This window comes from Rhizopus microsporus (genome assembly GCF_002708625.1).
Source record: "Rhizopus microsporus ATCC 52813 unplaced genomic scaffold scaffold_10, whole genome shotgun sequence".
Lineage (NCBI taxonomy): Eukaryota > Fungi > Mucoromycota > Mucoromycetes > Mucorales > Rhizopodaceae > Rhizopus > Rhizopus microsporus.
The window spans coordinates 55421-77304 of record NW_019671925.1 but is presented as its reverse complement, the minus strand read 5'-3'; the positions used below and the strand labels follow the sequence as shown (position 1 = coordinate 77304).

At 37.5% G+C, this 21884-nt stretch overlaps 8 protein-coding genes across 8 annotated transcripts; 6 read left to right on the top strand and 2 right to left on the bottom strand.

Annotated features, from left to right (window-relative positions):
- Positions 1-455: 455 nt before the first annotated feature.
- RHIMIDRAFT_238220 (Mgm101p-domain-containing protein) lies at positions 456-2306 on the bottom strand (the record flags this gene model as incomplete). Its single annotated transcript, XM_023608914.1, has 6 exons — positions 456-478; positions 532-644; positions 694-970; positions 1032-1271; positions 1937-2159; positions 2208-2306. 6 exons carry the CDS (start codon positions 2304-2306, stop codon positions 456-458), a joined length of 975 nt encoding a protein of 324 aa, XP_023465262.1.
- A 2346-nt stretch (positions 2307-4652) lies between these two features.
- On the top strand, positions 4653-5156 carry RHIMIDRAFT_244048 (uncharacterized protein; the record flags this gene model as incomplete). Its single annotated transcript, XM_023610019.1, has 1 exon — positions 4653-5156. The coding sequence occupies one exon, from the start codon at positions 4653-4655 to the stop codon at positions 5154-5156; it is 504 nt and encodes a 167-aa protein (XP_023465261.1).
- Positions 5157-7739: 2583 nt separating this feature from the next.
- On the top strand, positions 7740-8276 carry RHIMIDRAFT_238217 (uncharacterized protein; the record flags this gene model as incomplete). Its single annotated transcript, XM_023608913.1, has 2 exons — positions 7740-7989; positions 8044-8276. The coding sequence occupies 2 exons, from the start codon at positions 7740-7742 to the stop codon at positions 8274-8276; spliced, it is 483 nt and encodes a 160-aa protein (XP_023465260.1).
- Positions 8277-9985: 1709 nt separating this feature from the next.
- On the top strand, positions 9986-11131 carry RHIMIDRAFT_292475 (uncharacterized protein; the record flags this gene model as incomplete). Its single annotated transcript, XM_023613899.1, has 4 exons — positions 9986-10052; positions 10122-10252; positions 10306-10786; positions 10833-11131. 4 exons carry the CDS (start codon positions 9986-9988, stop codon positions 11129-11131), a joined length of 978 nt encoding a protein of 325 aa, XP_023465259.1.
- A 949-nt stretch (positions 11132-12080) lies between these two features.
- RHIMIDRAFT_313805 (uncharacterized protein) lies at positions 12081-15993 on the bottom strand. The gene is made up of 7 exons (XM_023614892.1): positions 15841-15993; positions 15697-15792; positions 15584-15647; positions 13598-15530; positions 13385-13541; positions 12579-13331; positions 12081-12525 (listed from the first exon to the last, which is right to left on the bottom strand). Exons 1-7 carry the CDS (start codon positions 15872-15874, stop codon positions 12188-12190), a joined length of 3375 nt encoding a protein of 1124 aa, XP_023465258.1. The 5' UTR covers positions 15875-15993; the 3' UTR covers positions 12081-12187.
- A 1243-nt stretch (positions 15994-17236) lies between these two features.
- RHIMIDRAFT_15673 (uncharacterized protein) lies at positions 17237-18354 on the top strand. The gene is made up of 3 exons (XM_023605747.1): positions 17237-17584; positions 17638-18054; positions 18100-18354. Exons 1-3 carry the CDS (start codon positions 17243-17245, stop codon positions 18172-18174), a joined length of 834 nt encoding a protein of 277 aa, XP_023465257.1. The 5' UTR covers positions 17237-17242; the 3' UTR covers positions 18175-18354.
- Positions 18355-18758: 404 nt separating this feature from the next.
- RHIMIDRAFT_255491 (uncharacterized protein) lies at positions 18759-20222 on the top strand. Its single transcript, XM_023611167.1, has one exon. The coding sequence runs from the start codon at positions 19059-19061 to the stop codon at positions 20205-20207; it is 1149 nt and encodes a 382-aa protein (XP_023465256.1). The 5' UTR covers positions 18759-19058; the 3' UTR covers positions 20208-20222.
- A 575-nt stretch (positions 20223-20797) lies between these two features.
- RHIMIDRAFT_244042 (uncharacterized protein) lies at positions 20798-21118 on the top strand (the record flags this gene model as incomplete). Its single annotated transcript, XM_023610018.1, has 1 exon — positions 20798-21118. The coding sequence occupies one exon, from the start codon at positions 20798-20800 to the stop codon at positions 21116-21118; it is 321 nt and encodes a 106-aa protein (XP_023465255.1).
- Between the last annotated feature and the right edge of the window lie 766 nt (positions 21119-21884).

The following is a 21884-nucleotide window of genomic DNA, read 5'->3' as shown; positions in this document are numbered from 1 at the left end:
TAGAGATGATATTGTCTACATCATCAACAGATCCTCTTTTCCACTTATCATTTTGTAGCTTTATCCAAAATTTAAAAGGAGACAGCAAGACGAGTTTCACAGTTGTCATTTACTTGTTTTATATGCATTCAATGTTGGATAATACGTGTGAATTAAAATGTAGTGTGTGTAGTAGGCGTGCTTGTACTTGGATGGCAGATCAACATTGGTTTCTCCTCTTCTTCTTGTTGCTCTGTATCACTCTTGACTATGAATGTGATTAACTTAAGGAATAGTAGAAAGGCTAGAATGGAATGAAGTGCCATGGTTTTTTTATTACTGAATGAAAAGATGGAAATAATAATAATAAAAAAAGTTCCACTGGTTTTATACATGTGAATAATTGATTCAAGTGACATAATATGCCCTTTTATAGCTTTACCTTGTTTGTAAATTGTATCGAGAGAGAGGGGGAATTAAGTTTCTTTATAAGGATACTCTAAATAGACAGATCATGAGTTACTTGTAGCTTTACATTTTATTTATATTTACCTAATGTATCATCCTTCTTTTTCCATAACTTCTTCTTCTTTTTTGTTGTTACATGTTCAGCCCAAACTTCAACACAATACTTCTTTTTAAATTTACGGATAAATACAGGATCCCTAAAAAAGACATTAATATGTATTATAGATGATAACTTTTATATATTACCATAATTCAGATGCTACGCCTAAATCTTTACAGCAACGCATTAACGCATTACTCTTGCATCCTTCAGCTGCAGTTGGTAAACCAGAGACATCAAAAAAGTCTTGTTCTCCTCTAGCTTGTGAAACAAATCGCCCGGCACATATCAGGGCATATTCTCTTGATATATTCTTTGGGGAAATAGTATGCTCTCCACGAGGTGCTAAGCCCCATCCACCTGGACCAAATGCTCTGTTCAAAATACGACGGTATTTGATTTCTGGTAGATAAAGCATACCATCTTGTAGTAAAAAACAAACATAAGCTTCATAAGAGGAATATTCTGATATTTAAAAGCTTACCGGGTTTTATTTCAATATCTTCAGGTTTAATAGGTTCAAGTAATATGTTTGCAACTTCATCCGGGAAACGAGCTGTTGAGAGGCCATGGAAGGAAGTAGACCAGTTATGCGAACCTTCTGCAGGTGGATTGTCCAGTTTTAATGTATCAAACTGAGTAGTAGTTGGAAAGTCGACCACGGGTGAATTTAATTGTTTTTCAGCTTCTACTTTATCAATCGCTTTCACTTGCTCCTCTTCTACTTTTTTTGGGATTGCTGTCTCCTTTTTGTATACGCGTGTGTACCTTGTTGTGGTCACTGATCGAGACTTTTTTGTTTATAAAGTTAGCATTCTATACTCATGTGCTCATGATTATATGTTACAACTAAAGAAGGTCTTAATGCTATTTTTCTTATATTTGTTAATGCCTGCATCTCAGTCAACAGAAAGAAAAAAAGCTAATCTTTTGCTACGAGATTTCTTTTTGTCTCATTGTAAAAAGTTTAGCTGTCACAATTACATCTACTGCATATTGTGTAACCTTAGGCAAGGGTTCTTTGTCAACATCATTTTATTTACTACAGCGTGTCATCAAGAAGCATACTCCATTATAGTATTTAGCTTGCCCATAAAAGTATATATTTCATATGACATCATAGCACTAACCAAAGAAGTAAATTAAATGTGAAAAAAAGAGACTTTCATGTTTATCTTTGATCTACTAATAACTATTTGCCTCTTATCAATAGAGACTCAAGAGATTCAATGATTTGTAAAAGATTTCTTGTTTAAGATCTTAGTGAGATAATTATACAGTCCTTCATCTCATTTGGGGTCAAATATTGTCTTTTATCAGATTTTTCTTTCAAATGCTTTCGTAGCGTTGCATGGCTGCTATGTCATTGGAAAAAGCCTTCAAGCTTACTCTCGTTGTAGTATGCTGTCCAGTTAAAACGCCCAATATTGATTGCCTTCTTGCCCTTGGTAAAAACCAAGTCTGCATTTTCTTGTTGTTCGCAGATGCTTTTAATGGGATGACCGCACCATTCATCTGTCGATGGTAGGCACTTACGTTTGAATTGACGTGCAAAATGTACGCCATCCTCAGCATATTTAAATTGTCGTTTCCTATCGCCTTCGTTCAAAACCTTTTGAAATTGGTATGCAACGATATCACGAAGCTATTGTACATTTACGGTCTGCTTTGCTATCTGGTCTGTTTCAATGGAGCAAATGTTAAGAGCAACTTTGTATATGGCTTGAATGGTAGCATCATCATATTTTTCGAGTAGCATGATATTCTTTTCCTGCTTGACAAAAACAAGGAACAGAGCAATCATTTCATCTAAAGGGGTACAGTGAGAACGGTAAATTTTGTCACTTTGAGAAAATTAAATGTCCGTAACCAAAAAATAAATGTCACTTACTAAAAAATTAATGTCATTAACCCAAAAATGATTGTCAGCTTCGTTTGGGAAATCCTCAATCAATATATCTCGCCTCCTTTACTGAGCCTACTACGTAATCTTTTCGATGACGTCCAAATCGAAGTTTTACTTTCTAATGCTACTTCTCGTCGATTTCGTCCAAAAACAGGCGTTTTACAGGGCTCCATACTCTCACCGTATCTTTACTCGATATACATCAACCAACTACCAGCTCAACTGCGCACTCAAGTTCTTCCATCTAGCTCATCGCCGCTGGAAATGATATCGTCCCTGAATTGCCTACTCTATGCTGACGATGTAGCTCTCATCGCCGAACGCTCAAATATAGTTGACCTACTGCGGTAATGCGATAATCATAGTATACAAATAGTATAAAATGGAATCCATCTAAATGCGTGATCTTGGACAGTAGCACAGATCCAATTACATATACTCTTTACGATCAGTCATTACCAAGAGAAGCAACTTTCGCATACCTTGGCGTCCCCTTTAAACCGGGCGAGCACCTCGATCCAGAAGAATTAATTCAACGTAATACCCGTAAGGCTCTTGCAACGATGAACATGCTGTCATCTGCTGGCGTGAATCCTTCCGGTTTCTCCAAACTTCTTTGCACTAAGTTTTACGCTCACATCGTTCGACCTCAGCTTGAATACGGCCTAGCTATCAATCGCTTCACGGTCTCTCAACTTCACGCTCTAGAGGAAGTCCAGAATAGTTGTATCAAGAAAATCTACGGTGTTCAAGGTAAAGCGCCCACTAAGGTTATGCTTCACATGTCTAAGCTACCCTTTATGTCGGAACGAGTCAGTATACTACAGGCACAGTTCATCTTTCGTTCCTTATATTTGCCAGAAGATGCACTGCTTGCTTGTCTGTTACCTTATATCTGCAATACCAGAAGAAGCCAGTGGTACGCTCTATCTCGCACAGCGCTTTGGAAAACGGTGCTGTCTAATACTGAAGAACACGATGCTCGCTCACTCAAGGCTGCTAAACGGCGCTTTTTGCAACAGAATCTGGAGATCCGCCAACGATGCCGAAACTCCAAATTGCTTTCTAGCTGCCGTTGATCAACCTCTCTGGATCCTATACTCTGGTTGCTCATGCCTAAGTCAGAGCGCAGTCGTTGTATACGCTGGAGATTAGGCTGGCTTCCTGGTGGCAAACCTCGACCATGTCCTAAGCACCCAACGCAACAGCTATCTAAGAATCACGCTATTAGTTGCCTTGATATACATCGATGTCTGTTCATGCCTGAAACAACACGAGATCCATTGTCATTCCTTCTAAATATGCTTCCTTTACGCCCTTCAGTTCCCCAAACCTAGCCCTCACCTGGTCTCAACGATGACCGATTATATGCTCTCTACTTCATGAATTAGATCAGTTACACCATAACAAATTGATCTCTACTAAGCATCCCCATGGTCAAAAGCTTCTTATATGGTTAAAGCAATTCATTTAACTTTTCATCGATAACCCTACTCATTAATTTCCGTTTACATTTTTTACTCTTGTACCCATAAGGGGTTTTTTCGCTACCATTCACTTCCAAACGGATTGAACGAGTCCAGGCGGACATTTGTTATATTATTTTATTTTTGCGCTCATTTGGACCATCAATAAAATATCATGTTTAAACAAAACTAATGGCATTAACCCAAAAATGATTGTCCCTTTATGTCTAGAACCCTTGTCCTTTTGAAATAAAAGAAATGTCACAATAAGTCAAATTGAATTGACCTAAAAATGATATGTATTTTTTGATTTCAAAATGATTAGAATGTAGTTTTATTATAATATTGAATGATTTGTCTTTTAGAATGACTGGCAAAGTTGTATAGAATCTCAGTAGGTATGGTATTACATGCTTTAGCAATTCTATCAGGCAATTTTTCTTCAGTCAACAGTTTGTGGCGTTTCAATTTTCCTTTTAAGATTGCCCAAAACTGTTCAATTGGGTTTAATTCAGGCGAATATGGAGGCAGATACATCGGCTTACAGCCACAGCTTTCGATTTTCCTCATCGTTGGTCCATTTCACTGCTTAGAAAATAAAAAAATTTCAACCGGTCCAAATCCACTTTTCTTGATCACTCTTTTACTGGATATTGACTAAATGAACCCCATCTGCTTCGAACAAGCTTGCTGTATTTTCTATTGTGAAGAGTATAATGATCTGAATGCAAAAATGTGTACTGATAGAGTAAAGAAGATGGAGGACATTCAGGTTTGTTATCGTGAAAATCCATATGAGCCAAACCTTGTTTGTAACGCCCGCGTGTTTGGAGCTCCAAATCTATATAAGCTTTACAAATCAAGAGAAGATCTAGAAGAAAAATGTGAAGAAGAGGAAGAGGATGATACGAATAAGAATATCAGCTTTGGTGAGTCAGAGAGTAACTTGGTAGCTAAAATTCTTATTAAAAATAAAGTAGAAAACGAAACACAAATTGTGGACTTTATAAACTATGTCTATCGTCCAAAGTCAGAGCACTTTACAAACTCTCTTTTCAAGCTAACACATGCTTCTGATAAAACTGTTTTGGAGGTACTTCGGAAATACACAGAGCGCTTCAATAAGACTACGGTTTTGGGGTTCAACCAATGGTTGAAGAAACAAGACATCGACTTCTTAAATCAGGAGCCTGAGCGAAAAGTATTGAAAATTCAAGGATCTAAACCAGAAAATTAAGAATCAGGATTTTGAGCGTGTTAGACAGTCAGTATCATGGTAAGCTTGAAAGTGGTATTATAGGACAAGATAACAGGCTGATTCCAGTTTTATAGATGAAGTTGTAGATAACATTGTCAGTACAACCCCCAGACACCATACATACATTAAACAACTCAAAGATGATGGTTACGAAATCATTGGGTATTGCAGGAAGTCGAAAAAAGCATGTGACAATCGGGCTTTACTACTAGAAAGAATGATAAACATACTGTATCAAAGATCTCTCGTGCAAAAAGTGTTCGTCTCTCCCAGTAGCAGTGTTAAGCAAGCTTTAAGCAAACGAGATTTATTTGACCAAGGTATTCTATCCAGCCTAGATAAAATCCACGGAAATACATAAGGTGAAAAAAATAGAATTAAACAATAATATAACTTTTAGTCAAACCTTGAAGGATTAACACGGTTTTTATAGATTTTTTAACTTATGTTAAGGAGAAGAAGACGAAGATATGCATAGTGGCAATTGATTATGCCGGTTTCACCACCAACATGAGTGATCTAAAGAACCTACTCAGATAATTAGTGACAATATGTATTCTAAGACGTAAACTGACGACAATTTTTGTAGTAAACATAGCAACATACAAAAAATTGTGATTGACTTGTTTTTTTACCAAAATCGAAAGTTGTGGCTGTAAGCCGATGTATCTGCCTCCATATTCGCCTGAATTAAACCCAATTGAACAGTTTTGGGCAATCTTAAAAGGAAAATTGAAACGCCACAAACTGTTGACTGAAGAAAAATTGCCTGATAGAATTGCTAAAGCATGTAATACCATACCTACTGAGATTCTATACAACTTTGCCAGTCATTCTAAAAGACAAATCATTCAATATTATAATAAAACTACATTCTAATCATTTTGAAATCAAAAAATACATATCATTTTTAGGTCAATTCAATTTGACTTATTGTGACATTTCTTTTATTTCAAAAGGACAAGGGTTCTAGACATAAAGGGACAATCATTTTTGGGTTAGTGCCATTGGCCTAGTTAGTGAAATGGAGACGGAGGATGTGATCATATGCCTTCGGTTCGCGCTTTTATTGTCATAATTACATAAAAAAATAATTTTTCTACATTCTACGTCCCTTATACCTGAAAAGTTGCTAAGAATTTTAGAGTAATTTAGGGCTGGGAAAAGGCCACCAGGACTGGTACCAAGAGCGGGTACCCACCACATCCTCCGTCTCCGTTTCGCCAACTAGGCCATTGTGGAAGGAACGACCTACTATTTACCGTTATCACTGTATAAAATTTGGTACTTTCTGCTCACGATTGGCAGGGGTAAGTGTAGAAAGGGCCATCCTCCTTTTTGTTGAATGTGGTATCGCGAAATCGCTTGCTGAAGAAACCCCCAGTAGATATGATAGCGAGATAGGGGCGTGAACTTGTGGCATTGAAAATGTTCAAAAAGTAGAGGATCGCTCGACCAACAAAATCCTTGTCGACTTTTTTTTTTGAGCCTCTACAGTCACTGGGGCAAGGCTTTCGATAAAGGAAAACACCACATGCGCCAGAAAATATACCAGAAGTTAAACTAATTCTATGAACACTACCCCTGCCCATTACCTGTAATGTCGTCACCAAACCTTTTCAATGAGTAGCGTCAAGCTAAATATGATTTTATAAAGTCGCCATCTTGGTTTGTGTTTTATTTCAAGAAGAAGAGATAAAAAGAAATATAAAAAACATTGTTATTTGTTTTAATTTTATGTTTTCGGTTTGGTCAATAACGTGTAATTATGATAAACTTGTATTTGCATTATTTGGCTTATTTTCTGGTGCATGCAGTGCTGGCCCTTGGTAATTACATTAAGAGGAAGGTAAAGCATATCGACAGGTCGGTCATCTCTCAGTTCAGTTGGTCCCAGAGTGTAGGCATCGTCCGGTATGCCGTTTCCAGCGATATATTTGATGACAATTGTTTTGCCAAGTACAAAGGTAAGAGACAAAGACTAATAAGATAAGAAGAGAATAGAAAAAGGACAATAAGTCAGTGAGACTGAAATATATGATATCTTTATTTACGATGAATAAAATAATAGTATTTGTACTTTTTAACATCTACAATCAATAATAATAATTGGATATCATAAGCGCGCCTATAAGCGACCAGCTACAATGGGAATAACTGCGAAGAAACTAACTAATATTAACCATCGGTTCGACGTATGTTCGAGGTGACTTGTAATGAGATGGTACATGATCTGGCAATGTCTTGTCGAATAAGGAACCGTTGACCTGGAAGTTAGAGCACAGACGTTTCATATAGATGTTGTAATGGCACCCTAAGAGTAAACTCACATATGATAGGTCATATATGGAAGAACTCCTAGCTGACTAACGATTACTACAAATATTTATTGATAGTTTTGTGATGGCGCAACAACAATATCCTTGATCTCATCTACACATAGGTCGTTGCATTTCAGAAAGGCCCACTTAGTATATGCTGAAGCTAAAAGAGAGAAAATATAGAAGAAAACTGCTGCCTCTGATTTGCAAAGAATTAAACGCGTTTAATCAGTTGGCAACAATGAACTATGTGCTTAATGCATGGCAGAATGTCACGACCAAAGCAATTAGCAACTGTTTTGATTGTACAGGAACCTTTGAACCGTCAGCCAACCATTCTAAGCGCGTAAGTCAGGCTAGCATTGCTGAAGAAACGGATTCTGTGTTAACAAGTGTCAGTCGTATGTATTCGGGTATGCATCCTGATATTAGCATAGAGGAAGTTGATATGCTTGGTGATACTGAGGACAAAGAAATGCACGGAGGTGAAGGTAAATAGAAACAATTCTTATAAAGTGTATTTAAATTAAAGGTACAGCTCGAAGCTTTAACTGAGGAACAGATCACGGAGAATCCCGAGGAAGGCATCGATGAAGAAAAAGGAGAGCGTCTTTCCAAACGCAGAAGAACCGCTGCTAAATTGGGACTAAAGCTGGCGTTGGCAAGTATTATGCTAAGGAATACAGAGGAATTCAAACTTCTGGAATTGATGCTAGGCAGAGCAAACAAAGAGTGTATGGAAATACAAAAGCAGGCTTCCAATTTAAAAATAAATTAGACTTTCCAGTATCATATCCAATGAAATCCTGAAAATTTTCAACTCAAAATTCTTTATAATGGAGTATGGAAGGCACGAAGGCGAATTCTGATACAATAATCGAGGTTGAAATCTTAAAGCGGGGACGGTTAAGCTTTTCAAAAGCCACAATCTAATATCGAGAATACTACGTGTGGTTGTATGTCGTAATCAAGAGTGCACTGTACTGATAATATCATAGCTATGATGACATGTGCTAAAATGATAAAGCATCGAGCTAGTTCTTTATTCAAAAAAAGTCTTTTGGATAATTAGCGGTCAATGCTTGTCATAACTGTGAACGTAGTAAATAAAAAAAATGGTTATTCCAAAAGCAATTACAACTATACGTTCAACTTGATTAGCAAAATAATGTATTGATGCTGTAAGTTGTTGCTTGACGGTGCCTTGCAGCACCAATTGTTGAATGGTATCTATTGCATGTTTTTTTTTTTTTTTTTTCGTGTAAAATATTATTTTTTCTTATTGAAAAGGCTGACTAATAGAAAAGCAAGAAAATCGATGATTGCACGGATGCTGAGTATTAGCATTTTCCTGCCTGCTTCTTTATTATTTGCTAAAAATAGTCTAACATAGTGTATGTCTGCAATTGCTCTTGCTAGTATTGATAATAAAATAACCTAATTTTATTTTTATAGCAAGCTAACACAGAGTTCTCTATTATAAAGGAATTAGGTGGAGCTATAGACACTGTTATTTCAAACAGGAGCATTATTGTCATCTTGACTGCATTGCAAAACATAGTTTTAATAAAGACAGCGATGCTTCTTTTTATAATTCGATCAAAAGATATCCTGTCATTTATGTCTCTCGTTCACAAGTTCAACATTACTTGCTTTTTCTTGCTTTTATAAAACTCTCTTCAGAAAAAAGTTCATAAGGAAATACTTCAAGTTACATTAGTTTCTGCTCTCGCGTAACCAATAAAAAAGTCAGTCCATTCGTGTATCACTGGGGAGTAGGTGAACGTATTTTGAAGTTCAATTGAACGCAAGTTACAGTAGAATTCTCAAAAATCTTTTAAAAAACTTTTAAAGAGAGTATAATGATTCTTTTCAGCGAAATCAAGACTTTAATCATCAGCTTTTTCACCATTAATAGTGTTTATACATGTACAGGGAAAGAGCCAAGGCTAGTACTTGTATTAAATAAGTAATGGTACTTTAAGGACTATACAGTAGTATAGAAGTAGTAGTAACGTAGGTCCGGGAGTCGGATATATCAATATTCAATGAGTCATGGAAAGGAGGAAAATATATGAATGTAATTGTAATCTATGGATCTATATCCCGACAGAAGCACAAAGACAGGAGACTGTAACGATTGAATGGAATTTTTATCAGATGGAAAAATTATCAGATTCTTTAGAAAATCTAGTCGGAGATTTTTCTCAGCTCTCACATTGTGGCACCATAGAAAAACTCGCTAATGATTCAATAGTGGTTTGAACATATAATCTTCAATACACAAGATTAATATAACATAGATTCAAATAAGAAAATATTTTAGGAATTGTTTGACCAAGTTAAGATAATGAATATCTATATCTATGTATAGCTGATATTAAAGTCAGGATGGAAAAGTTATCAGATCCAATGTAACCATAGAAAAATCTGATAACTTCAATGGTACACGAAATTGGTGTAACTAAACTTTACCGGAGTTCTTTAATGTTGGCTACATTGCATGAGTCAACAGACATAATTCAATCTGAAGTGACACCAAAGAGTCAAAAGCGTATAAATAAGAAGGGATTATTCACCATGGATACATTCATTAAATCTTAGTTTAATCGACTTTGAAAAGTTCTCAAGATGCGTAGTACCATTGCCATTTCTGCTGTAGCTGTCTCTCTCTTTACATCTGCCTTCGCTGCAAACTGTAATCCTTCTTATAACGTCCCTGGGTCTGGTGAATGCTATACAAACTGTAATATTGTAAGTAAGCCAGTTGGTGAAAATAATTTTGTAACTGACTATGAGTTTTATAGAAAGCTGGTCAAAAGTTTGTGCCTGGCTGGACAATGGATCACACTTCTGAACTTTTCATTAAGTCTCTTACCGTCATGTGCGATAAATCTGGTCCTAACTATGCTAGTTTCATGACTACTGCCGGTATCTGTATGGCTGGCTGCAAGGATTCCGATCCTGAAGACTTTAACAAAGAATTTGCTGGTGCTTGTGCTTGGTGGAATGCCCACAAGAATGACAAGTGTGATTCCAAGACTACTACTACTAGTACTACTACCAAGACTACCACCACGTCCAAGGCTGGTTCGACCTCCACCTCTACCAAGGGCAATGACACTTCGACAGCAACTAAGACTGGTTCAACATCTGCTAATCCAGGAGGCTCCTCTACAGCTACTTCTAGCACCACTACAGCTACTGTAACTCAAACTACGACTAGCGCCGCTACTGGCACTATTACTTCTTGCCCTACACCCTCTTCTTGCAAGTCTGGTTATAGAGGTAAGAGGAATGGAAAGGGCCCCGAAGGCGCTTGTTGCTCGCACAGTGACGATTGTCAAGAAAGCTGCATCAAAGGAAAATGTAATACTCCTATCGCCTCCACGTGTTATTCTGGCTCAAAGGGAAAGAGAAGAGGAGATGGCTACAAGAACGCCTGCTGCAAGACTAGCGATGACTGCTGGGAAAGCTGTGTCAAAGGAAAGTGTAACGGTCCCTCTCTTGCCTCATGCTCTACCGGTTACAGTGGCAAAAAGAAAGGCAATGGCCCCAAGGATGCCTGTTGCTCCAGCAGTAGAGACTGCAAAGAATCTTGCATTAAAGGAGTATGTAATTGATTTATTTTAAATAAAGTATAGATATATGTATATCTTATTCATAACCAAAGAAGGAATAATCGAATAGCGGCCACAAAAAAAAGTTTTTTCTTTGTTATTAATGATCACTTAGAATTTACAGCAAACACTAGTTCAAGTGGAGCAAAAGCTTCATATAAAGTCCAAGCAGAAACATAAGGTGTAAAGGCATGAGGTTTGGTCGCTCTTTTTAACATAAACAATGGAAAGTTGAAGTTAAATTTTGGAAGCATTCAATGCATGATCAAAGGAATTAACACTTTTGCATGTGTTACCATTTTTACTTCGTCTCCATTTTTCTTGCAAACTGTGGTGTAGGTTCTAATAACGCTTGCAAACTCGGCAAAACGGAATGCAGTACCTCTAGGGTATGCAATAGCATTTTCCCTTGGTATATTTGATTTTATATTTATAAAAAGCTGAATATTACCAAGCAAGATAGATGTGATTTTTATTAGTAAAGATTTATTGCTGTCAATATGATTACTTATCATTATCTGATACACAGTAAAGAAATAGGAAGTAGAGCGTATGCTTTATTATAAAATATTATAATGATTTATTTCACTAAACACGCCATACTTCAAGTTTTTTGAAGATGTAACGTTGACTCCAATTCTAAGGACCTTTTCCAAGATTTCTCTATCACCAAGATGTATGCATCGTGTGAATTCGCGTGCTTTTTTTCTAAACTGCTGTGCTTATTGTACGAGAAACGCCTGCGATATTTTAGTAGTTATTACTTCTTATACCTGAGTTGAGGCAAAATAGAAAAAGATAGGATATCGATGAGAGTCTTTACAAGAGAAATAAGGCACTGACAATATTAAAATAAAGCATATAAATAATTTACAATTCAACAAGTGATATGGCTGCGACAAACGCAGTATTGAAATAGTCTCATATAAAAGTAGTAAAGAATGGTAAATGCATATACTGGTGCCTATGATTGTGCCTTGATGCCGTCCAGCATTTAATTTCAGCCTCCCATTGTTTATTTTTATATAATTACTTGGAGCTATTTTATTTCAAAAATGTAAGCATGTCATTATAAAACACGACCTGCCACTGAAGATGTACTGCGATCATTTGTTACTGCTTTCTTCAATTTTGCTCCCAATTGAATTTGACTTAATAAAGCACTTCTTGCATCACCTGAAGGTGGTGAACTAGCTTGAGAAGGCGCAGGCTGTGCTTGAGGAACTGGTGGTACTGCTGGTGGGCTAGGTACGATAGAAGGAGGGGGTGGAGGAGAGGGAACAGTTGAGTTTGCTGAAGGAGGAGGAGGAGGTGGTGGTGGTATACTTGTATCAGAAGAAGCAGGAGTAGATACCTGTGAGGGAGCGCTTATTGTTGAAGGTTTAGGTGATGGTACAGGTGAAGCGCCTAGTAGTAGATGTAAGTTTAATTTGAATGTAGTGATACATAGATCAACATACCTCCTTGTCTCTGACTTAAAACGCTAAAGAGCCTGCCTGCCAAGTTCTTTGCGCTACCGGCAGCAGGGAACTCGCTTTCATCTTCAGATTCATGATCATCTGCATCCCAGCTATCGTCAGAATCTGATTCTTCAGCGCCAGCTTTAGTAGCTGAAAACGCGGAAAATGCAGCAAATGGATTATAGCTTACGCGTTTGTTGGCTGTTTCATTGGGCTTCTCTGCTTGGGAAGATCCTTCCAAAGTAGTTGAAGTAGACTGCTGAAACTTTGCAAAGGGGTTAGTCGAGCTTGCCACTGAACTGGTTTCATGGATAACTGATGGAACTGATGGAGCAGGTGGAGCAGGTGGAGCAGGTGGGGTAGTTGAAGGAGAAACTGCTTCTGGCACGTTAGGAGCTTCTTCAGGCTTATGTTCCTTTGGAGCTGCTTGAGTCTGTTCAGCCTTCCTTCTTTCCTCCTCTTCTTGTTCACGCTGAATTGCTTCATATCTAGCTCTTCTATCAGCTTCTTCTTTTTCTAGTACTTTCCTTCTTCGCTCCTCTAATTCTCTTTCTTCTTGCTCATGGCGTCTTTCTTCTTCTTCTCTGTCCTGACGAATACGCTCCTCTTCGCGCTGTTCATCTTCTAATTTTTGTCGCTCGATTCTTTCCCGTTCAATCTCCATGTCTCGTTTTTGTCTCTCATATCCTTCTCGTTGAGTAACAGATGCTCTCAGTTGTTCCTGTGCTTCACGCTCAGCATTGCGTAGACGCTCTATTACAAAAGTTAGATTATTTCTCTTTGGTAAAAAAGAAAGACATCAATACCTTGAGCAGCCATTTCTGCCTCATCTGGTTTACTGACTGATAAAACAGATGGGGATGGAGTAGGTATGGATGAAGTAGGCGGAGCAGGCTTAGGTGAGCTACCTGGATTTCTTCTGGCTTGAAGAGCTGCTAAGCGTTCTTGTACTCGGCGTTCAGCCTAAGAATATCGTAAAGATCAGTTTGCTAAAATGGTTATTCATCTTTTACTGTTACCTCTTTTTTAATTTCCTCAGCAGTACGTGCCCTAACAGGAGCAGGTTTTGGCGTTGGACTAGGGCTAGCATTCGATAGAGTGGGTGTCGTGACAGTAGGACTTTGACTGCTAATGTTCATGGAGGAGAAGCTGCTAGTGAGACCACGAGAAGCATAGGAGGGCTGAGAGATAGGCTTTGTATTCAGCTCCTCAATAAAGCGGCGAAGTTCGTATGAAAGGTCTTGCTGGCTTATCTCAAATCTCTTCTTGTCTTCCAAATAAGATGTCATTTCCTCCAAGTATCTCAAGTCACCTCTCATATCAAGCAAAGCGGTCCTTGATCGCTCCATGTCACGCTCGATAGTATCAGCCAATCTGTCAGCATCTTCCTTTTCTTCTTCGGCGCGTCTAAGAACGAAACTACTGTCCGAGCTTGCACCACTGCTACCCATCTTACGGGCAGCCATCATAGCTTTAGCCTTTGCGCGAACACGGTCGCTTTCTGTAATTGAGCCTCCGGGTCCCGTGGGTTGAATGAATGCCATATAGTCCTGCGTGCCATCATGCCTCTTGCTGTGACGAACCTTTGCATCTCTTAACTCTGCAGCAGCACCACGAAGCTGACGAGCCAATACGGGGATATCACGATTGCAGAGGTACTGTATCTCGTCTTGAAGGGACTTTTGAGTCTCTAGCAAATTAAGTAAAATTTCAGAGTTTTCAGTATACTTTCTGGCTGCATTGTTGTTTTGAAGAAGTTGTTCCAATTGAGCATGTGCCTTTCTAATGTTTTCTTTGAGCTCTTCTAAAGTGTACTTGCTTGTTGCTGTGCTATAACCCTTGGTTCGAGGGATATTGATGCCGTCTAATTTACGTTTAGTCTCATAGATCTGACGACGAAGGTCTTCTAAAATAACAGGATCTGCCTCTTCTTCGGCGTCGTATTGATTGTATCTTCTTAAAGATCTGCTTGTATGGCCTTTTCTTCGAGAGCTTGATACGTAATCATTTTCGTGATGATCATAATCATCCTCATCTGGCTCTTCTATAGATCGATGGTGCTGCTGAGGACTAAACGAAGGGACCGAGGGGGGAGGACGACGACCGAGCACGAACTTTTTAAGAACGCTAGAGGGAGGTGCTAATTCAGGAGGCAACTTATTAGGGATTTCGAAGCCATTGAGCTTTCTATAGATCAAGTGCATTGCGATACAAAATTCATCGATATCCAAGCTTCCTCTGTTTTCTGAATCTGCCAAATTCCAAATCTTCATCAGGTCTCTAGGCGGCAATTGGGACTGAGTGAATACATCTTTTGCTGTATCGCCCGACATAAATCCAGTATTAGAGCCTTCCCAAGCATTAAATATTTCCCTATATCTTGCTTTGTCCTGTGGACTGATTTTCCAAGAAATTCTGTCTGCTTCACTTGTTCCAAGGCTGGGATTAAGAAGATTGGTCACTCCGTTCTGGTCAGGCATCATCTTTTTCGCAAAATCAAGGTTCTGAAGACGAGGCTTGTTTGGTGGTGGCGGAGTAGGGTGGAAACCAGTGTGCATTGGTGCTTGAAAACTTGGCATACTGTTGTTCATTAGCCCTGTCTGCATGGGCATCTGAGGTGCAGCAGGCCTTAAACTTTGCATGTTCTGAATACCTGTTCTTAGAGCCATTTGTGGCATCATACCTGTCATCATCGGAACTTGTGGGCTTATTGTAGGCTGCAGAGAAAAGCTTGTATCAATGAGATGTTGTTGTTGTTGTTGTTGCGGCTGTGATGGTTGTGAAGTTTCTGTTGAGGCAATGGTTGCTATGGCTATCTCTATCTCCTCTCTCATACTAGGTGGGAGTGCAGAAGGAATTTCTTGTCCGATAAGCTTCCGGGAAGTAAGATACATTGCAGTTGCAAATTCGGGAAAAGTCATATAAGGTGCGTTGGCAACAGATGCGAGATCCCTACAGGAATGAGCATAAGTGTTATTTTTTCTCTTCATCCCAGTTTCTTTTACCAAATTTTTGCCAAGGATTCATTGTCAAGGTTTGAGCGCTTCAATATATCACCTACTGCCTGAGCTATTGTAAAGTGTGAATATAATGATACAGTATTGAAATAAGTTCATACCTCCAATCTGATTTCCTCCAAATTGAGCAGCACCTTGAATAAAAAGTTGCTCAAATTTAGCTTGGTCAGATGGTGACAAGAAGGTAAACCGGATTCCTTTTTTAATTGTCAGCGAATGTAATAATCTCGAGCATAAACACATACCTTTTGAAGGACTACCGCTATTACCACTATACATTGTAGTAGATATAGAAGTGAAGTTTTTAAAATAAAGAAAAGGAAGAAGTCATCAACCAAGTATCATGCTCTTCATTGCTTAATTTGGATTTCCGCATCGCCTTCTAATTTAAATTACCGGTCCTTTTTTTTTTTTACAGGCAAAGGCAGAGACTTTGACTTGCTACCCAATTAAATGAAGTATGAAGGAATAGATGACACAATTAAAAGATATTACCATAGATAAAGACAAGCATATTATTTAATTGTGTCTAAAATGAATATTAATCATCTAATTGACACATTTTTTATCATTAATTTTAGTTTAAAGGGCTGTATGAGATGTGCAATCCCATGGTTTAATTCATGCAGTACAGGTGTACACACGCATATCCTCTTGCTTCTTTATCAATTATTACCTTGAAATGGCTGTGCTCATAGTCAATAGTGCGTAGTGTTGCTGTAAATCATCAAAAATACAATTCAAAATGCACAAGTACATGGATGAACACTCTGTTGATTTCAATAATAAAAAGTAAGATATGTGAAGCATACATGAAATGTGCTTGATTTTGGGAGTATATTATTGCCACAAGCTTCTTTGCAGATCTGATTGACGGTTTTTCCACTCAATGTAAGAAAGTCTCAAATTGCTTCTACGTATGCATCTGTATAGAAGTATAATTTCTATGACTATATCCCTATCGCCCATATTTACTAGGAAATAGAACATGGTACGTTGTGCTCCTACAAGCTCGACATGAATTGTTGGATTACAGCAGCCGCTAGATGGTCTCATTCAGAGAAAAGTTACAAGTTATGTAGTTGTGATCCGAAACAGTCATACATCTGATCAGTATTTAAACTGACGATGCTTTGACACATGTGTTTTTTTGAAACGCACAAGAACTTGAGCCTCTATCTTTTTTTAAAAGTATGAAATGAAGTTAGATAAGATGAATAGCATAACTTCAATGTATCGAGGAGAGAATAACAAAACCCTTGCATCTGAATGAATTAGTCATCGATCAAGTATTACCTTAGTAATCCTATGCAAAATATAATACTCAATCAATGAGCATAATAGATATTTGTTAAAGGAGACATCAAACCCTTGATCTGTCAAAATAGTACTGTATGTATTTTATTAAAGTTTGGTTTCCAAGTAAATTAAAGGAACTTCAAGTTTATATTATATAACCAAGTTTTTCTGTTTATTGCTTGAGTCATTAGGAACTTTTTAGGGGTGATTGAAAATCACGATTTAAAAGGAGGGAACACACAAATACATTAATGTTTAATTAGGGGAAGAAATGTCCTTTATTTAAGTGTCCGAAGTTGCAGAAGCAAAGGTAAAGAAGACTCTTTTTTTTTTTATATATATATTTTAATGACTAGGCTTATGTCAAAGCCAGAAATTGTTTCTATTCATGAACTAAACAATTACAGTCTAGGTTCTTATAGCTCGTTTGATTCTTCTTCACCTACTGATTCCAAAAAGAATAATGAAGAATTTGAAACACAAATAAGACAGCTAACTCAACAAGTGGAACATTTGTCAATAGCGAATGCTCGACTAAAGAGAGCCAATCGCATGTTAAAAATGGAAAGTGACAAGAAAGTGGACGAAAAGACGGTCGAACTCAAGCAGGCCTTGAAGAGACTTTTAGAACAAAATATCAGGTTACAAAGATCCAATCGACTATTAAAGGACGATTCTGATACACTACGAGTAAGTTTAAGATAAAATATATGAATACATTAAATAATACTTTATATATAAAGGAGGAGTTAAGGAATATTAAGCAAAATCATATACGAGACATGACACAAGTAGGACCAGAATATGAGTATTTGGTTCAAGTGGTCAATATATTATACAGACAGCTATTGACAAATAAACCACAATGTGCACAGACATGTTGCTATACCAACAAACAGATCACTGATAAAGACAAACATGCTTGTAGACCGACAGTACAGTCTAATCTATCGCGGGGTAAAATTCAATTGGAGAATGAAGAACTGAAAGATAAGCTGGATTCCTTAATACAAGAAAATGAACTACTGACAGAATTAATAAAAGAGAAAGAACGAGATAATAAAGAATTAAAAGAGGAATTAAAGATAAAGGATGATATCGTCCAGCAATTAGAATACGATTTTAAGCAAATGGAATCAGAAGTGAATGATTTACAAAAGGTAAAAAAAAAAGCATAATAAGGACATACAACTCATAAAACATAGGATATATGCTATAATCATCCATCAGCGGAGAGTTCACTATCAGAAATCCTGTCTTTCCCTTCTGTTCCAATTTAATACAGGATATCCAAATTACACACTTGAGTGATCTTGCTTGTTATCATTCTCTTCTTTGTTTGATCGAGCTTGGACAATATTATAAAATGTAAATAAAGAGCTTTCTTTCTTTCTTTTCGTCTTCTTTTGTAAGAGCAAATGTAAAAAAAAAAAGACAATTAGGGAAAGAAGGGTGGGAACGACCAAGATCACTTAGTGTAATTGTAATGATATCCTTTTCTTTAAGTCGGTTCTTTAATGTCATCTTTGACATCATTGTTGTCAGTGTGATTATTGTCTTATTGTTTTCATCTAACGTGATAGAAAAATGTATACAATAATCATATTGCTAAATCATATGCTTTGTTGCAATGGCTCTTGATGCCTAATTCGAAGCAATCAGCAAATGGATAATTGAAAGTTTTTGTCATTCTTTTTGGCACTGACAATTTAACTGTAAAGGGGAAATTGCTCCTCTTCTTTATCTATGATGATATGTGCTTAACTGGGTGGTATTCATTCAATGAATTCATAAAGTAGATTAACCGAATACACACACAAACAAAGTAGTTGTGGATTACATCAATCTTTGATTTGCACGTGACAACTTTTTGACGAAACAGAAAAAATTTTCTTGTTTGTAAATTCTCCTTTGAATCTCTTTCTTTTTTACTTAATCTTTTTTCTTACGAAAAGTTTCAACAACACATACACAAAGAAGAAGAGGAGCAAAACAAAGACAAAAGACAAAGAAAGAGATTTTATATTTAAAAATCTTCTTTCTTTTCCCTTCTTTTTCTTTTTTATTCAAACTTTTCCAACTCTGTCTCTTTTTTACCTTGTCTTTCTGTCTTTGCCTTTTATTCTTTCAATAAACAACTTATTGTCAGTAAAACAGAAGGGCAATGCATCCAACTCTATCAACGCCTTCTTCAGAACTCACTGTGACTCAACTCGCAGATTTTGCTGCTTCTATCACTTATTTGATGTGGCATGCACGCAGACCAAGTACTACTACTAAAATGACAACACATGAACAATCATTTGCTAATCCTATGGGAAATGACATGGCCTATCTGATGTGGCAAGCAAAGAAACCAATGACGAATATGAGACATGATCACACCATCATGTTTACAGCTAGTCCAGCATTCAAAAAATTCTGTTATCAAATCTTATCTGCCACTCAACTTAAGGACTCCGTAGTCTATCTCTGTCTGAAGTATATTGCCAATCTTCTGCAAGCTAACCCTGGTATCGAAGGTGCTGAAGGTTCAGAATATCGATTGTTTGTTGTCGCCTTGATGTTGGCTAATAAATACTTGGATGATAATACATATACCAACAAGACATGGTCAGAAGTCAGTGGAATGAAAATAAATGATTTAAACATTATGGAGGCTGAATTCCTTGAGGCCATCGATTTTAACTTGCATATCCGTGCTCAAGACTTTGCTATCTGGAAGATACTATTGGAATCCTGTCGTGATCGATACCAATTCAGTTATTTAGATACACCTGAGCAAAGACAGAAAGCAATTTCTAATACACTTCACACACTTGGTCTCTATCATGATCAGTTTGAACACAGAATTGTACAAGAAAAAGTACAAGAGACAGACCATATCAGTCGCATTACTGATTTGTTGGATAAATCCTACAAAAAGTATCTTGCATCTGTTGAAAATCAAGAACGACAAAGGAAGGTTAAATTGGATGATGAATACCTTAATTACTATCGTCTTAGACCCATTACTACTACCCCAACGGTCTCTATAACAACGACAGCAACAACAGAAAGGCGCAGTGTCCAACCGCCCTTATTAGCTCCGAACCAATTACCTATCACTTTACAACCACCTGCAGTTCGTTACGGAGGTTATAGTAATGCATGCCGATATGTAAATCGTAACCATCCAATCACTAACTTATCTCAAAAATCATGGGATCCTCTTGCTTATAGCTTACGCTGTCAGGGATCCTATACGAATGCAACTAATGATCAACACTTGAATGTTACAGCAAGACCTATTTCTTGGAGAAACTTTTACTAGTTTTTTTTTTTTTTTCATTCTCACTAGAGGTTTTTTTTTTTTTTTTTTTTTTTTTTTTTTTTTTTTTTTCCTTTTTTTTTTTTCTTTGCTTTTTTTTGCTTTTTTTTTTTCTTCTAATAAATATCAACTATTCACATAGGCTTGTTTGTTTTCTTTTTTAAATGTGGCTTTTAAAGTGTCCAAACAAAGAAAAAAGACGCCTGATTTTGAACATGTATTTTTTTACGAACATACGCTGATTAGGCTTTTGCTGATTGTCCTCTTTCTAACAGTATTAATCAACTGTTACCCTTTGTTTCTTTTGAGTATAATCTCGGTTGGATTGTCCCAGATTGCAGAGTCAAAAAACTGTTCTATACATCCTGCAACATCTTCTTGAGCTAGTCTATACTAACGAATCTACCCATCTTTTATAACTTATCTTTTATTGGAAGTCATTCTTTTCCCAATCACTGTTGTCTCCGTTCCAGGTTCCGATGAGGTGGTAAAAGGCTCTTTCGCGCCACGCTTTATTTTCAGATAACATATAAAAAAAATTTTCGGTTCCTATTTCTTTAGATCTTTTTCGCGCCGCGCACCGTGGTAATAATATGTTCAATGATCAATCTGAACAATTGTTTACAAGAGAACAAGTCGAACAAATCATTGAGGAAATGTCAAGGAAGCTCAATCTTGACAGATCAAGTGAAGGTCCCATAAACCTTCCAAACGAAATCTTGGAAGAAGTGGAGAACGGCCCGTCCATCAATTTACAGAAGAACATCAAAGAATTTGTTAAGAACCTTCCAAAGTACGAAGGTAGTGAATGGATCAACAGTGAGATCTTCAACAAAGAGCTCCACAGAGAACTTAAAAGGAAAACTGTGAATGCCCTCCAAAGCACAAACGTAGTATACAAGGGAGCTGATTGACTCATCATCGCGGAAGAGCAGCAACAGACCTTTACGAAGAACGCCGAAAATTCCTGGAATCAGGAGGAAGTGAAGAACAGTTATTTCATATCATGGAAGACATCCGACAACTCGCAGTTTACTCATACGCCACGAGTAAGGCCACTAAAAGTGAAGCTAGGACAATGGTGATCAAGGCGCTCAGGCTCCCCGACAGCGTCAAACACTTGGAAGAAGAACCTAGTGACAAAGTCTTAGCCTTGGGCAGGAAAAAAGTTGAAAGAATTTTTCAAGCCAGATACGAACAGTCCATCCTTAAAAATGTAGTTGGACGACAACAACAGCCATTCAATCGCAGCAACAGAGGATTTAGGTGTCAACAGAGATACACCGGAGGCCGTGGAACCTTCCACACATTTTTTTTGGACGCAGCAAGAACCAACTACATACGGAGGCCCAAAGCTCCAATCAACCCCAGTAAGACCGCTATCAACGCCGACGTCTTCCTCCGCCAAAAAAGCACATTACACCACACCAAGCGATGGCATGTTACCAGGGGGTCATCTCCAATGTTTCCCAGAGCAATGAAAACGGACAATACTTCATTCATGGCCTGTATTAGTAGTAACACAAGGATATCAACTTCAGTGGAACCATGAACCTCGACCATGGAAATATACTCCGATGAAGTTCATGGGAGAGAAGAAAGTAGCAACGGACAAAGCAGTGAAGAAATCTCTGAATTCAGGCATGATCGAGCGTTCTCCGTCTCAGTACAAGAGCTATC